This window comes from Equus quagga, chromosome 8 (genome assembly GCF_021613505.1).
Source record: "Equus quagga isolate Etosha38 chromosome 8, UCLA_HA_Equagga_1.0, whole genome shotgun sequence".
Lineage (NCBI taxonomy): Eukaryota > Metazoa > Chordata > Mammalia > Perissodactyla > Equidae > Equus > Equus quagga.
In genome coordinates this window covers 66,104,693-66,119,445 of record NC_060274.1, presented here as the reverse complement: position 1 = coordinate 66,119,445, position 14,753 = coordinate 66,104,693, and the positions used below count along the sequence as shown (strand labels likewise).

At 38.5% G+C, this 14,753-nt stretch overlaps 1 protein-coding gene across 1 annotated transcript in view; it reads left to right on the top strand.

The window, feature by feature from the left end:
* Positions 1–14,753, top strand: part of COL28A1 (collagen type XXVIII alpha 1 chain) — a 168,519-nt gene that overhangs the window by 59,408 nt on the left and 94,358 nt on the right. Inside the window, exons 16-17 of the mRNA XM_046669968.1 lie at positions 9,793–9,861; positions 13,681–13,749. Coding sequence (XP_046525924.1) covers positions 9,793–9,861; positions 13,681–13,749 — 138 coding nt within the window. The remainder of the gene's footprint in view (positions 1–9,792; positions 9,862–13,680; positions 13,750–14,753) is intronic.

The following is a 14,753-nucleotide window of genomic DNA, read 5'->3' as shown; positions in this document are numbered from 1 at the left end:
TATGAGCTCAATAAGTTAACTTTTTCAGGTGTTGTTCACATGGCACTTGTGTTTTTACATCTGGAGCTCATGCAAAGAAGATGCGTTGAAATATCAGGATATTATCACATAGTAATTGCAAAACTTTTATCTGCTATCCCTTACTAAATCAATCCTGTCTCCCTTTTCTCTTCCCTCTTTCTTCCTTTTCTATATAACCCTAGATTCAGAGACTTTTGGTGTCAGTGATTTGAGTGATAAGATAAAAACTCCTATGATAAGGGCTCTCAAATATACATAATTGGTACAAAACAAGGAGGTAATTTTGATACAGATATTTATTTTTGTTTATGTATTTATTTATTTTTAAATTTTTTTATTGCAGTAACATTGGATTATAGCATTATATAGCTTTCAGATGTACATCATAATATATTTTGAATTCTGTGTAGATTACGTCATGTTCACCACCCAAAAACTAACTATAGTCCATCACCACACATGTGAGCCTAATCACCCCTTTTGCCCTCCCCACTTCTCCTTCCCCTATGGTAACCACCAATCCAATCTCCATTGCTATGTTTGTTTGTTGTCGTTTTTATCTTCTGCTTATGACTGAGATCATACGGTATTTGACTTTCTCCCTCTGACTTATTTCTCTTAGCATAATACCCTCAAGGTCCATCCATGCTGTCACAAATGGCTGGATTTCATCATTTCTTATGGCTGAGTAGTATTCCATTTTGTATAAATACCACATCTTCTTTATCCATTCGTCCCTTCGTGGTCACCTAGGTTGCTTCCAAGACTTGGCTATTGAGTATAATGCTGCAGTGAACATAGGGGTGCATGAATCTTTATGCCTTTGCGTTTTCAAGTTCTTTGGATAAATACCCAGCAGTGGGATAGCTGGAGCATGTGGTAGATCTATTCTTAATTTTCTGAGGATACTCCATACTGCTTTCCATAGTGGCTGCACCAGTTTGCACTCCCACCAGCGGTGTACGAGGGTTCTCTTCTCTCCACATCCTCTCCAACACTTGTTGCTTCCTGTCTTGTTAATTATAGCCATTCTGACCGGAGTGAGGTGATATCTCATGGTAGTTTTGATTTTTATTTCCCTGATAGCTAATGAAGTTGACTATCTTTTCATATGCCTGTTGGCCATCTGTATATCTTCTTTGGAGAAATCTCTGTTCAGATCTTTTGCCCATTTTTCAATTGGGTTGTTGGTTTTTTTGCTGTTGAGATGTACGAGTTCCTTGTATATTTTGGATATTAATCCCTTATCTGATATATGGTTTGCAAATATCTTCTCCCAATTGTTAGGTTGTCTTTTCATTTCGTTGATGGTTTCCTTTGCTGTGCAGAAGCTTTTTAGTTTGATGTAGTCCCATTTGTTCATTTTTTCTTTTGTTTCCCTTGCCCGGTCAGACATGGTACTTGAAAATATGCTGCTAAGACTGATGTCAAAAGAGCGTACTGCCTATGTTTTCTGCTAGAAGTCTCATGGTTTCAGGTCTTACATTCAAGTCTTTAATCCATTTTGAGTTGATTTTTGTGCATGGTGTAAGATAATGGTCTACTTTCATTCTTTTGCACATGGCTGTCCAGTTTTCCCAGCACCATTTATTGAAAAGACTCTCCTTTCTCCATTGTATGCTCTTGGCTCCCTTGTCGAATATTAGCTGTCCATAAATGTGCGGGTTTATCTCTGGGCTCTCGATTCTGTTCCATTGATCTGTGTGTCTGTTTTTGTGTCAGTACCATGCTGTTTTGGTTACTATGGCTTTGTAGTATATTTTGAAATCAGGTAGTGTGATACCTCCAGCTTTGTTCTTTTTTCTCAGGAATCCTTTGGCTATTCGCAGTCTTTTGTTGTTCCATGTAAATTTTAGGATTCTTTGTTCTATTTCTATGAAAAACGTTGTTGGAACTTTGATAGGGATTACATTGAATCTATAGATTGCTTTAGGAAGTATGGACATTTTAACTATGCTAATTCTTCCAATCCAAGAGCACAGAATATCTTTCCATTTCTTTGTATCTTTGATTTCTTTCAACAATGTTTTATAGTTTTCAGTGTACAGATCTTTCACCTCTTTAGTTAAGTGTATTCCTAGGTATTTTATTCTTTTTGTTGCAATTGTAAATGGGATTGAGTTATTAATTTCTCTTTCTGCTACTTTGTTGTTAGTGTATAGAAACGCAACCGATTTTTGCATGTTCATTTTGTATCCTGCGACTTTACTGTATTCATTTATTATTTCTAAAAGTTTTTTAGTGGATTATTTAGGGTTTTCTAGATACAAAATCATGTCGTCTGCAAAGAGTGACAGTTTCACTTCTTCTTTTCCAATGTGGATCCCTTTTATTTCTTTTTCTTGCCTGGTTGCTCTGGGTAGGACTTCCAATACTATGTTAAATAAGAGTGGGGACAGTGGGCATCCTTGTCTGGTTCCTGTTCTTAGAGGGATAGCTTTCAGTTTTTCTCCATTGAGAATGATATTTGCTGAGGGTTTGTCATATATGGCCTTTATTATGTTGAGGTATTTTCCTGCTACACCCATTTTATTGACAGTTTTTTATCATAAATGGATGCTGTATCTTGTCAAATGCTTTCTCTGCATCTATTGAGACGATCATGTGATTTTTATTCTTCATTTTGTTAATGTGGTGTATCACGTTGATAGATTTGCGGATGTTGAACCATCCCTGCATCCCTGGAATGAAAGCCACTTGATAATGATGTATGATCTTTTTAATGTATTGTTGTATTCGATTTGCTAGTATTTTGTTGAGGATTTTTGCATCGATGTTCATCAGTGATATTGGCCTGTAATTTTCTTTTTTTGTGTTGTCCTTGTCTGGTTTTGGTATCAGGATAATGTTGGCTTTGTAGAATGAGTTAGGAAGCCTCCCCTCCTTTTCAATTTTTGGGAAGAGTTTGAGAAGGATAGGTATTAAGTCTTCTTTGAATGTTTGGTAGAATTCACCAGGGAAGCCATCTGGTCCTGGACTTTCATTTTTTGGGGAGGTTTTTGATTGCTATTTCTGTCTCCTTACTGGTGACTGGTCTATTCACTTTCTCTACTTCTTCTTGATCCAGTTTTGGAAGGTTGTGTGTTTCTAAGAATTTATCCATTTCTTCTAGATTATCCAATTTGTTGGCATATAGCTTTTCATAGTATTCTCTTATTGTCTTTTGTATTTCTGAAGTGTCCATTGTAATTTCTCCTTTTTCATTTCTGATTTTATTTATTTGAGCCTTCTCTCTTTTTTTCTTGGTGAGTCTAGCTAAGGGTTTGTCGATTTTGTTTATCTTTTCAAAGAACCAGCTCTTGGTTTCATTGATTTTTTTCTATTGTTTTTTTAGTCTCTATTTCGTTTATTTGTGCTCTGATTTTTATTATTTCCTTCCTTCTGCTGATTTTGGGCTTTGTTTGTTCTTCTTTTTCCAGTACCTTTAGATGCACTGTTAGATTGTTTATTTGGGATTTTTCTTGTTTGTTGAGGTAGGCCTGAATTGCTATAAACTTCCCTCTTAGAACTGCTTTTGTTGTATCCCACAGATTTTGGCATGCCATATTTTCATTTGTCACCAGGAATTTTTTGATTTCTCCTTTGATTTCTTCATTGACCCAATTCTTGTTCAGTAGCATTTTGTTTAATCTCCACATTTTTGTGGCTTTCTCGTTTTCTTCCTGTAGTTGATTTCTAGTTTCATACCTTTGTGGTCAGAAAAGATGCATGGTATTATTTTGATCTGAAGTTTATTGAGACTTGTTTTGTGGCCTAATATGTGATCATCCCTGGAGAATGTTCCATGTGCATTTGAAAAGAATGTCTATTCTTTGGTTTTTGGATGGAATATTCTCTATATATCTACTAAGTCCATATGGTCGAATGTGTTGTTTAAGGCGAGTGTTTCCTTATTGATCTTCTGTTTGGATGATCTATCCATTGGTGTAAGTGGAGTGTTAAAGTCCCCTACTCTTATTGTGTTACTGTCTATTTCTCCTCTTATGTCTTTTATATATAAATATATAACAATTATATATAACTATATAATTGCTTTATATATTTAGGTGCTCCTGTGTTGGCTGCATAGATATTTACAAGTGTTATATTTTCTTGTTGGATTGTCCCCTTTATCGTTATGTAGTGCCCTTCTTTGTCTCTTGTTATAGTTTTTGTTTTAAAGTCTATTTTGTCTGATATAAGTATTGCTACCCTCGCTTTCTTTTTTTTGCCATTTGCATGGAATGTCTTTTTAACATCCTTTCACTTTCAGTTTGTGAGTGTCTTTAGGTTTGAAGTGTGTCTCTTGTATACAGCATATATATGGGTCTTTTTTGTTTTTTCTCCCATTGGCCACCCTATGCTTTTTGATTGGAGCATTTAGTCTGTTGACATTTAAAGTAGCTATTGATGAATACGTATTTATTGCCATTTTGTTACTTTTTTTCCTGGGTGTTTTTGTAGTTCTTCTCTGTTCCTTTCTTTTTCTCTTGCTTTCTTCCCTTGTGGTTTGATGACTTTCTTTAGTAATATGTTTGATTTCTTTTGTCTTACTTATTTGCTTGCTTATTATAGTTTTCTGATTTGTGATTGCCATGAGGATCCTATATAACATTCTATGTATATAGCAGTATATTGAGTTGATAGACTCTTTAGCTTGACCACTTTCTAAAAGCTCTACTTTTTCACTCCCCTCCTCCCACATTTTATGTTTTTGAAATCATATCTAATCTCTTGTTTTGCGTGTGTCTATCCATTACCATCTTATCATTGAAATAGGTAATTTTAGTACTTTTGTCTTTTAGCCTTCATGTTATCTTCACAGGTGGTTGATCTGTTACCTTTACTATATTTTTACCTTTACCAGTGATTTTATTGCCTGGTTTTTTTGGATAATTTTTTTATCCCTATTTGTGGTCATTGCTTTCCCACTTTAAAAGTCCTTTTAGTATTTCTTGTAGAACTGGTTTCTTGTGATAAACTCCTCTAATTTTTGCTTGTCTGGGAAGCTCTTTACCTCTCCTTCCATTCTGAATGACAACCTTGATGGATATAATATTTTTGACTGTAGGTTTTTTCCTTTTAGGACTTTAAATATGTCATGCCATTCTCTTCTTGCCTGTAGGGTTTCAGCTGAGAAGACCACGGGTAGCCTTGTGGGCTTTCCTTTGTACGTCACTTGTTGCCTTTCTCTTGCTGCTTTTAGGATTCTCTCTTTATCTTTAATTTTGGACATTTTAATTATAATGTTTCTTGGTGTGGGCCTCTTTTGGCTTATCTTCTTTCGAGCTCTCTGTGCTTCTTGTTCTTGGATGTCTGTTTCCTCCCTTAGGTTAGGAAAATTTTCAGCTATTATTTCTTCAAATAGATTTTCTTCCCCTTTGTCTCTCTTTTCTCTTTTGGGACAAATGTTAGTGAGCTTAATATTATCCCAGAGTTCCCTTACACTGTTCTCATTCTGTCTAATTCTTTCTTCTGTTCAGCTTGGGTGATTTCCTCTAGTCTTTCATCTAGCTCGCTGCTCCCTTCTTGTGTATCATCTACTCTGCTATTGAGTCCCTCTACTGAATTTTTCATTTCCAGTATTGTATTCTTAATTTTTGATTGGTTCTTTTTTATATTTTCCAGTTCTTTGTTGATGAGCTCACTGTGTTCATCCAGTCTTCTCTCAATATCTGTGAGCATCCTTATGAGTTTTTGTTTGAACTCTTTGTCAGGTAGGTTGCTTATATCTGTTTCATTTAGTCCTTTTTCTGGGGTTTTGTCCTGTTCCCTTGTTTGAAATGTATTCCTTTGTCTCCTCATTATGCCTATTTCTCTGCCATATCTATATATTAGGTGAGTCAGCTATGTCTCCTGATCTTGGAGAAGTGGCCTTATATAAGAGATGCCTTTTGAGGGCCAGCTGTGTGCTTCCCCCTCGTCACCAGTCCAAATGATCCAGGAGTGACCACTTTGTGGGCTACCTGTGTCTTTCTGCTGTGGCAGGATTGCTCTTAATGCAGGTACCCAGAGAGTCTAGTCTTTCCTTCCCTGGCCAGCTATTCGTAAATCTGGTTTGGGGAGCCTCAGCACCATTGGCTACAGGTCTAACAGTTTTCCTATTAATTAATTTCTTCTTGCAGTTTTCTTATTAATTGGGTAGGTACCCAGTGTAGCTGGTTTCTAGGCTCAGGGGCTTACAGTTGCTATAGGCCTCAGGCCTACAAGGCTGTTGTCAGTTCTCTTAGGAGGGCAGCTGAGTGGGGATGGTTCTAGGCACAGAAGCACTCAATTGTTTCAGGCTTTGGAAGGTGGGGCTGATGCTTTTTATGGCTATTTGTGAAGCACAGGTCTTCTGCAGATGATAAGCCTCACACCCCCACAGAACCACACACACTACCAATACAGTCCTGGTCTGTGCACACTTCCCAGTCCCCTGGAGTGTAGCCTGATGCCCCACTGCAGAGGCCCCCACTTCTCCACCAATGCCCCCCACAGTTTACCTGGTCCCCACAGAGGCCCTACCTGACAAGGTGGACACACTCACCTGCCTGTAGAGGATCAAGGCACCCAGTCAATGCAGGCTGACAAGTAGCCTGAGGGCTTGCTGTTGGGTGGGGCTGGTCCCAAGAGAGGCTGCCTGACCTGGCTGAACTAGATTAAATCTGCTCTCTCGTGGGTATGGCAGACCCCTGGGCTTACAGGCCAGGGGAAGAATTTCAATGTCATCTTCTGGGGTCTGTGTCAGCACACCTGGACTAGGTCACATCAATGGCCACCACCAATGTCTCAGTCTCCAGCGAGGACCCTCCTCTCAAAAGATTCACCCAGAGCCTACCAGGTGAGTCTCTTTTCACCAAAGGACTGTCAGCCTTCTCTCTGGTGATTTTAGGTTGCTGAGAAGGGTGAGTTTGCGTGTGGGCCCTTTAAGACCCAGGTCTTTTCGGCTTTCATCCGATAACTTTTCTGGGGGGTGTCCCCTCTGCAGATAATAGCCAGCGAAGCCAGATAGTAAGATTCTTGTCTCAGTCGTGCTGAGTCTGAAGGCTGCTTATAGCAGTATCGCCCCGCTCCGGACCTCACTCCTCCAGGGAGGGCTGCGTACCTTAGGGTGACTCCCGCCTGGCCAGCTGAGAAACTCCACTACTCCTGAAGGTGGCTTTTTTTCTCTCCAGAAGGAATTTCTGCCTCTTTTGCCTTAGTCAGGACTGCCCCTTGTTGTGGGGGTTCTGTTTATCCCATTTTCAGTTTTCTATACAGGGTAATTTTTCCAAAAATAGTTGTAACCTGGTTGTGTTCATGGGAGGAGATGAGTTCAGAGTCTGCCTACACTGCCATCTTGACGAGACCTGTTGATATAGATATTTAAATGTAAATAATGCTGCACAAAAAGGGATCTCTCTTACATACTTATTGAATATTTGCAGAATAGTAGTTATCAGTTTGGTTCTGGAATGAGAGAGAGCAGACTTGAATCTTGCTTCCACCATCTCACAGTTGTGTAATCAGGGGCAAGTTGCTTAACCTCTTCTGGAAAGTGGGGCTGCCTGCTTTCGGAGGGTTATTGTGAAGGTTAAGTGAGATAAAGCATGAAAAGCATGTAGCACAGTGACTGCCACACGACAAGCAATCAAATTCTGAATCAGGATCATCCAGTTCTGAATTAGAACTTGAGTCCATTACATTTTCCCTCCTGTGATGTTTATTTAGACTGGGGATTGATGCAAAGTGAAACACTAAGAAGCATGTTCGAGGGCATATCTTAGTGACAGGTTCAGCATACTTTTTATGCTAAAAAATATGCAAATAAAGTATATTAGCTGGCAAAACAAGCTAGCTGCCTGTTTTGTAAATAAAGTGTTATCAGACCATAGACACACCTTTCCTTTAGGTATTGTCTATGGCTGCCTCACATTACAAAACAGTATACGTTAATTATGAAAGAGACCTTTTCATAGCCCTTACGCATAAAATATTTACTATCCAGCTGTTTGAGGAAAAGTTTGCTTACTCTGATGTAGTCTAAATACAATTGGTATTAAAATAGTCATACTTATCCATGTTGTTCAACAGTCGTCAGTTCTCAGTTGATAAGTTACCTGGCATATCAATAGCACTTGACTGATCCTTACCTTCTTGAAAGAATCTCTTGGTCTCTCTGACTGCACCTTCTCAGTGTCCACTGCTGGTGCTTCTTCATCTCTCTGACCTTTAATACTTGGAGTGTCCAAAAGGCTCAGTCCTTGAACCTTCTATCTTCTCGATCTGCTTGGTAAATTCACTGAGTCATGGCTTTAAATACCATCTGTATACTGAGGGCTCCCAAATTTACATCTCCTGCTAACACCTCTCCTGCCTACTTGATATCTCCTTTTGGATGTCTATTTTAGCATCTCCGACTTTACATGTCCAAAATTGAGCTCCTGATGTTACATGCCCTCCAATATTGCTTCTCTCTCAAGCTTCTCCTTCTCTGTAAGTGACAAGTCTATTCTTCCAAAAACCTTGGAGACAGCTTGGAGTTCTCTCAATTTGTAGTAAATCCTGTTTGCTCTACCTTCAAAATATATCCAGGATCTGAGCTCCCCACTGCCTCATTCCAGCACTTCAATCCATGCCCCCATCATCTCTCATATGGATCTCCTTTCAGTCTCTTCTCAGTACAGTCAGATTGGGGCTTTCAAAACCAAGTCAGATCTTTCACTCCTCTGCTCAAAACCCTCTGGTGGTTTCTCATCTCACTCAGAGAAAAGCCAAAGTTCTTACTATGGCCTAAAGGCCCTGTCGATCCTTCTGCCTGACCCACTGCTGTACTTCTCCGACTCCATCTTTCTACCACTCTCCCTCATGCTCAGAAGCTCCAGCAACCTTGTCTCCTCGTTTCTGGAATGTGCCAGGCATCATCATTGCACTGGAGGTTCACTCTGCCTGGAATGCTTTTCCTCCGAGTTTCCACCTGGCTCACTCCCTCTCATCATGAGGTCATCCCAGTCCACCTTATCTAAAATTTCAGTTGTCTCCCCCCTTCTCTGATTTATTTTTCCCCTTAGCACTTATCAGTATTCAACATACTATTTATTTTAGCCATTCGTCTTGTTTATTATCTTCTGTTTCCTCTACTAAAATGTAGTCTCTACGAGGACAGAGATTTTGGCTGTTTTGGTCACTGTTGTTTCCCCAGTGTTAGGACCAGTTTCTGGCACATAACGGACACTCTAAATATCTGTTGAAAGTAACAAAAAAGGGATAAATGATATTGTTCTTCTTACGGATCTCATTCACATTATTTGCCTAATTTATTTCATGGGAGGAGAAGGTGAGATTCTTTAATTTTGTTGCATTCACCTTAGATCATTTCTTAATTTTCAAAATGCATTTTAATAAGAATTGGAGGGTAAAGGTACTTAGAACGTTTTAAAACACTTTTCTCCAGTTTTTCTTTCTCAAATTCTAATTTTCTTGCACCCTATAAATTTTATACTTTTTAATGTTTCTGTTATGGATCCTAACAGTAAGTGTTTGTGTCATTATAATAACCATTCAGGAATTTTTGGTTCTTATGAAAAAAAATAATAAATATAAGCTGGTGCAAATACTCACCAATCTAGACTAAATAGCAAAAACATCATTTACTATTTTGGCAAATTTGAACTATAAACTGTTTAAAAGGAGTGGAGTTTTCTAGCTTTCCGTGTTAAACTGTTTTATGGTGGAAAGATAGATTTTAGTCCAGTATAATTCAAGGCTAACAAAGTATGAAAGAATGAGGTTGAGTTTTATTGTTATATTTCTGAATTATTTTCTATACAGGGGGATTTGGGACCTGTGGGACCCCAAGGACCAATGGGCATCCCTGGAATCGGGAGTCAAGGGGAACAGGTAATCAAGGCTTTCTCTCTGTCTCTTTGGTACAGAACATTCTGGCCCAATCCTGATGTTCATTGAAGGCCGTCCTGCAAACACTTATGAGCATATTTGTTAGTCAAATTGCAATGGAATACACGTCCAACGTGAATGTAGGGAAGGATAAGATGGTTTCATGAGACTTTATTTTTTAGAATTTCCAAAGACTTGAAAAATAAATTGTGTGTTTCTTGGTGCTGTGAATTTTAACATTAAAGCTAATTAACAGGAGAAGAGTTTTGAAGTAATATTTTATATTTTTAGTTTCCCTTGGGAGCAATAGTTTATTTACCGGTTGGTTTGTGTGTTTTTCCCCCTTGAAGCTTTGTAAATGACTATATCTCACTTTCTTCCAATGCCTGTAGAGTAGTATTTCCCACCTCTAGCCACGTACCAATCTAAAAAAGTATTACACTTAAAACAAGGACCAGAATCAGAGGTACACTTAATTTAAGGGGCACCATTCCTGAATAGGAATAAACCACAGATAGAGTTTATACGTGACACTTAACCCCTGTTGGTCAGAAGAAAGGAAAGCTCTCTGAGGATGTCTCTATATTCACGGCTGGAACTGCTTCCAAAGTCTTCTGACCATAAATTTTGGAAACAACAGGACATTTTGTTAGATCTAAATAATACAAGTGTAATATAAGAGTACCATCTACGTACATAATCTCACTTAATCAAAATGACCAAAAAATCCAAGTTCATGCTGAATGTCCTCCTGTGTGGAAAGTGGCAAATCAGTTTAAAATTTATGATTCATGTTTGAATTATTCTGTTGCCTAGAGAATGATAATGCTTCTTTTATCTAGGGTAGTAGGAGAAGAAAAGGGTAAAAAAAAAAAAAGAGATAATTCCAGATCTCATTGTTGACATTAACTTTGAATTTATTTCTAACCATCTTCTAGCAAACAACAGCCAAGCAACAGCCAAGCTGGACATTATCCCTTTTCCCATTTCCTTCCCTTGGTAGAGGTCCTAGTGTAATACATGAGGAGGATTAAGGTGCAGGAGAAGCTGAGATAAATCTGTATATAAATATTTAGATAACAGTTAAGAGCTGAGTATTTTGACTACACAAAGAGCATGGTTTGACTCTGCCACCAGGCATTCTCAAACTTTGTAGTTTATTTGCTGGTTTCAGCAGGGTTTACATTCTGATCTCAGAGGTGGCTGGACGTTGCTGTCACATCCTGGGTCTTGTGGTGTTCCTGGTGCTGAGTCACCACCATGGGGCTGGAAATAGGTTCAAAGAAAGCCAAGTCTTTCCAGATGGCCTGTGAATTCTGGCCCTCCCACCTGCAGCTTCCTGTAATGCTGGTTCTTGGTGGAGCTTGTTGTTCTTCAGTTTTAAAAAAAAAGCCTCTTTGACTTCTTTTGTTTTCTCACCCTGTTCTCTTTTTTCCAAAGAGAAAAAACCTTTTAAGGTAGACATGTCTATATGGAGCTGACCCCTACTGGATAAGATATGGAATGGAATGTATTATTTGTAAACTGCTCTGAAGAAGGAAAGAATTTGTTTACCTTTTAAGATAAATGATTTAAATTGTACATAAATTTCACCTCTATGCAGTTATTCATTTTTCTTCTTATCTTTAATTTAACATTTACCCATTGAATTACTGTTATTATTAGATCTTCCTATTTCTCTTATAGAAATGTTTTCCCTCTCATATCTGTATGAGGGAACTTCTATTTCCAGCAACATGTTTATAATATCCCTCAGGTGGCCTGCAGATTTTCATGAAATATTTGGAAGTTGATCACTTCCAATCTTTTATAAAATAAAGTGGAATATAAGTAACCACATGTACACACGTACACACACTTACGCACGTATCTCTTTGAATTTTTTGGTTCCTTGTCCTGTTTCATGCTACTTGCAGATTACTGTGAAAGTCAGGAAGGATTCCTTCTAATAACGGGTCAATATTTATGTTGAACCTTAGCTTCCTTAAATGGTTTAGACTGCTTCATCTTCATCAACCGGGAAAAGGGCAAAAATATTTGTCATTTAAAAATGAACAAGCAGTTGTATCATCTAAGTAGAGAAAAGGGGATAACATTTGCAACAAAATAATCATTACCTGTGACCATTATTTTCACAGTCATGGCTTGTGAAGTGTAAGCAAAATAAAATCTTAGTTTTTTTCTCTCATCATCCCTTTACAATTTTTTATTAGGGGAAGTTTTTTCTTTTTCCTCCCACAGACAGAAGTTACCAGCAGGCTATAGAGTTTTCTTATCACTTTTAGGTAGTAGAAAGCTGCTATAAGGTCACTCTAAGTTGCTAATTACAGTTTTAATTGTATAATAAAAACTGTCTAATTCTAGTCAATATACTAATCTTCCTTTCAATCTTTATTCATCTGGTATGAGCTGCAGGGAGAACCGGTGTCTATGGGAGGGAATGTGCTTCTCATTCCTCCCGGACCATGTCAAGGATGGGAGGAGAAGAGGGGCCTCGGAGATCCTTTCTTGGCTGATCTATTGTCAGATGGCTTTGGGTCCTCTGAGCATGGCAGGTGTTTGACGCTGACACTCTTCCTCATGGGGCTCCTTGCACTGGCCCCTGTGTTTGCCCCTCCTAGGACACGGATGAAGGATGCTCTTCCTCTGGCTGTTTCTTCCTGTCGGCCTCTGCTTTCCTGGGGGTTTACTCTATGCCAACTTTCTCTGTTGGAGTTCTATCACTCTTCCAGGTCCTCTTGGACAGGATTCAGAATGGTGCCAGGCCAAGTCTGTCTCACACGTAGGGTACATCTGGTCCACAGGAAAAACTCACATGTTCTTCGCACTGACAAACTCCGGAATCACAGGCTGGTCCCACCCCAGCCCCTCTTGGCTATCACAATCCATTTTAGCTTTCTCAGGCGTGAGTCAGACACAGGTCCCTTGTGTCTCCAAAACAAAAATCAAGGTCTCCAAGTGGTTTCACTGAAGTTCCTTTTCTAGAATAGGGTAAACAGAGAAGCAACTTAAACCCCTCCCTTTTTCTCCAAAGAAAATTCTTTATAAGACTACTTTCTCCAAAGAAGAGCTTTATAATTGCTGGCTTGCTTCCCTTTTTATACCCACAATGTGAGTGAGAGTCCAGTGCCTGAACATTCTTCAATCTGGTGTCTGCAGGCTATCATTCTTGCAGCCTAGGTCAAACCTTCATTTTAGTATTCTGATATGTATCAATTGGTACAGCTAGGATATCGCTTTGCTTGTGTGTGACTGAGACATGAAATTGGTTAACAAGATGGAATTTTATTTCTCTTATTTAAAACTCCAAACTGGTGTGATGACTCTGCCTCTCAGGGTCATCAGGGATTTAGGCTTTTTCATTTCATTAGTCTGCCATTCTGAGAGTGCTTTCCTCATCCACGTGATCCAAGACAGCCACTAAGTCTTCACTTCAGCCCCTGAGGAAGGGGTGTTGGGAAGGACGAGACATACCTCTTCCTTTAGCATGAACTGGAAATTATACACATCACTTCCATTCAAATTCCATTGGCCAGAATCCAGTCCACATGGCAACACTTGGCTATAACAGGGACGGGAAATGTGATCTTTATTCCAGGCAGCCACGTGGGCCAGCTAAAATTTCTCTTACTATGGAAGAAAGGGAGATGCAAATTATAGTTCAACTAGAAGCCTCTGCCACCCCATTCAACAAATATTAACTGAGGAAGAGTAACCTATTATGGGATGTGAACTAAACTCACTTTAGAGGATTTGAAACTACTCTTATCCATATTTCTTCTTAATTTCAGTAATAATATTTTTTTAAATTTTATTTTAAAGGGAATCCAAGGTCCTATTGGTCCACCTGGTCCTCAAGGGCCCCCAGGACAAGGTTCACCTGGTTCCAAGGTAACTTTCTAAATGAGAGCAGAGTTTAATATATCTGTAGTCTAATTGCTGTTTTCTGGTCAGTGGCCAGTGCATTTAGAAGACAGCAGATGAAATGAACTTAAAAATCAGATATCTCTACTTAATGCAAAATGTTACTGATATTCCTAATGGTTTAGAAAATGTAATATGTATTCTTTATGCTCTTTGAATTTTTTATGTACACAACCTTAATTTATTGTTTTCTTTCTTTCTTTTACTATGTGACTCTATTCTGGCAATTCAAGCAGTACAGTACTATCAGTAGAGGCTACCTGTGGGTTGGCAAATTTTCATTCTCACCAATGCTCCCACAGAAGGTCCAACTATTGAAGCATTTAGTTAAAGATATGGAGTCAGAAATAACCTAACAAATAAAAATTTTCTATGAACTTAGGATTCAAATTATCTCCTAAATTAGAACTACCATCTATCCCTTGGGGAGAGGCATGACACATTATTTAACCAGCTATCATTAATGTTGCTTCAAACAGTTGCTAATCATTGTTAAATAAATACTTCTCTGAGAGTACTCACCTTCAAGAACACTCTTTAGAGATTCCCATGTGAGAAGCGTCTCAGTAGAATACAGTTACTGCCCTTGAGATTGTTGATTTGGGGCCCATCACTGAAAGCCCAGGTTGTTCTCTCTGGTTAGGATATTGCTCTTGATCAGCAGTCACTTTGGCTTTTCATGTGTCAGTACTAGTTGTTCTGGAATATAGCTGCCTGTCTTTCCCAGGTGGTCTCCTCCTGGGCTCCTTAAAATCAATTTTGAGCATGCTATATAGCCTGTATTTTAAGCCAGACCATTATACATTCCAAATTTGATAAAAACCTATCAACCTGAAGGTATTTTAGGCAAATATATATATTTTCCTGAAATATATATATATTTATATTTGAATATTTTATGTATATACATACACACATATATATATAAATTGAGCACATGAAACTCAGTTTTATCTTATTTTGCTGATATA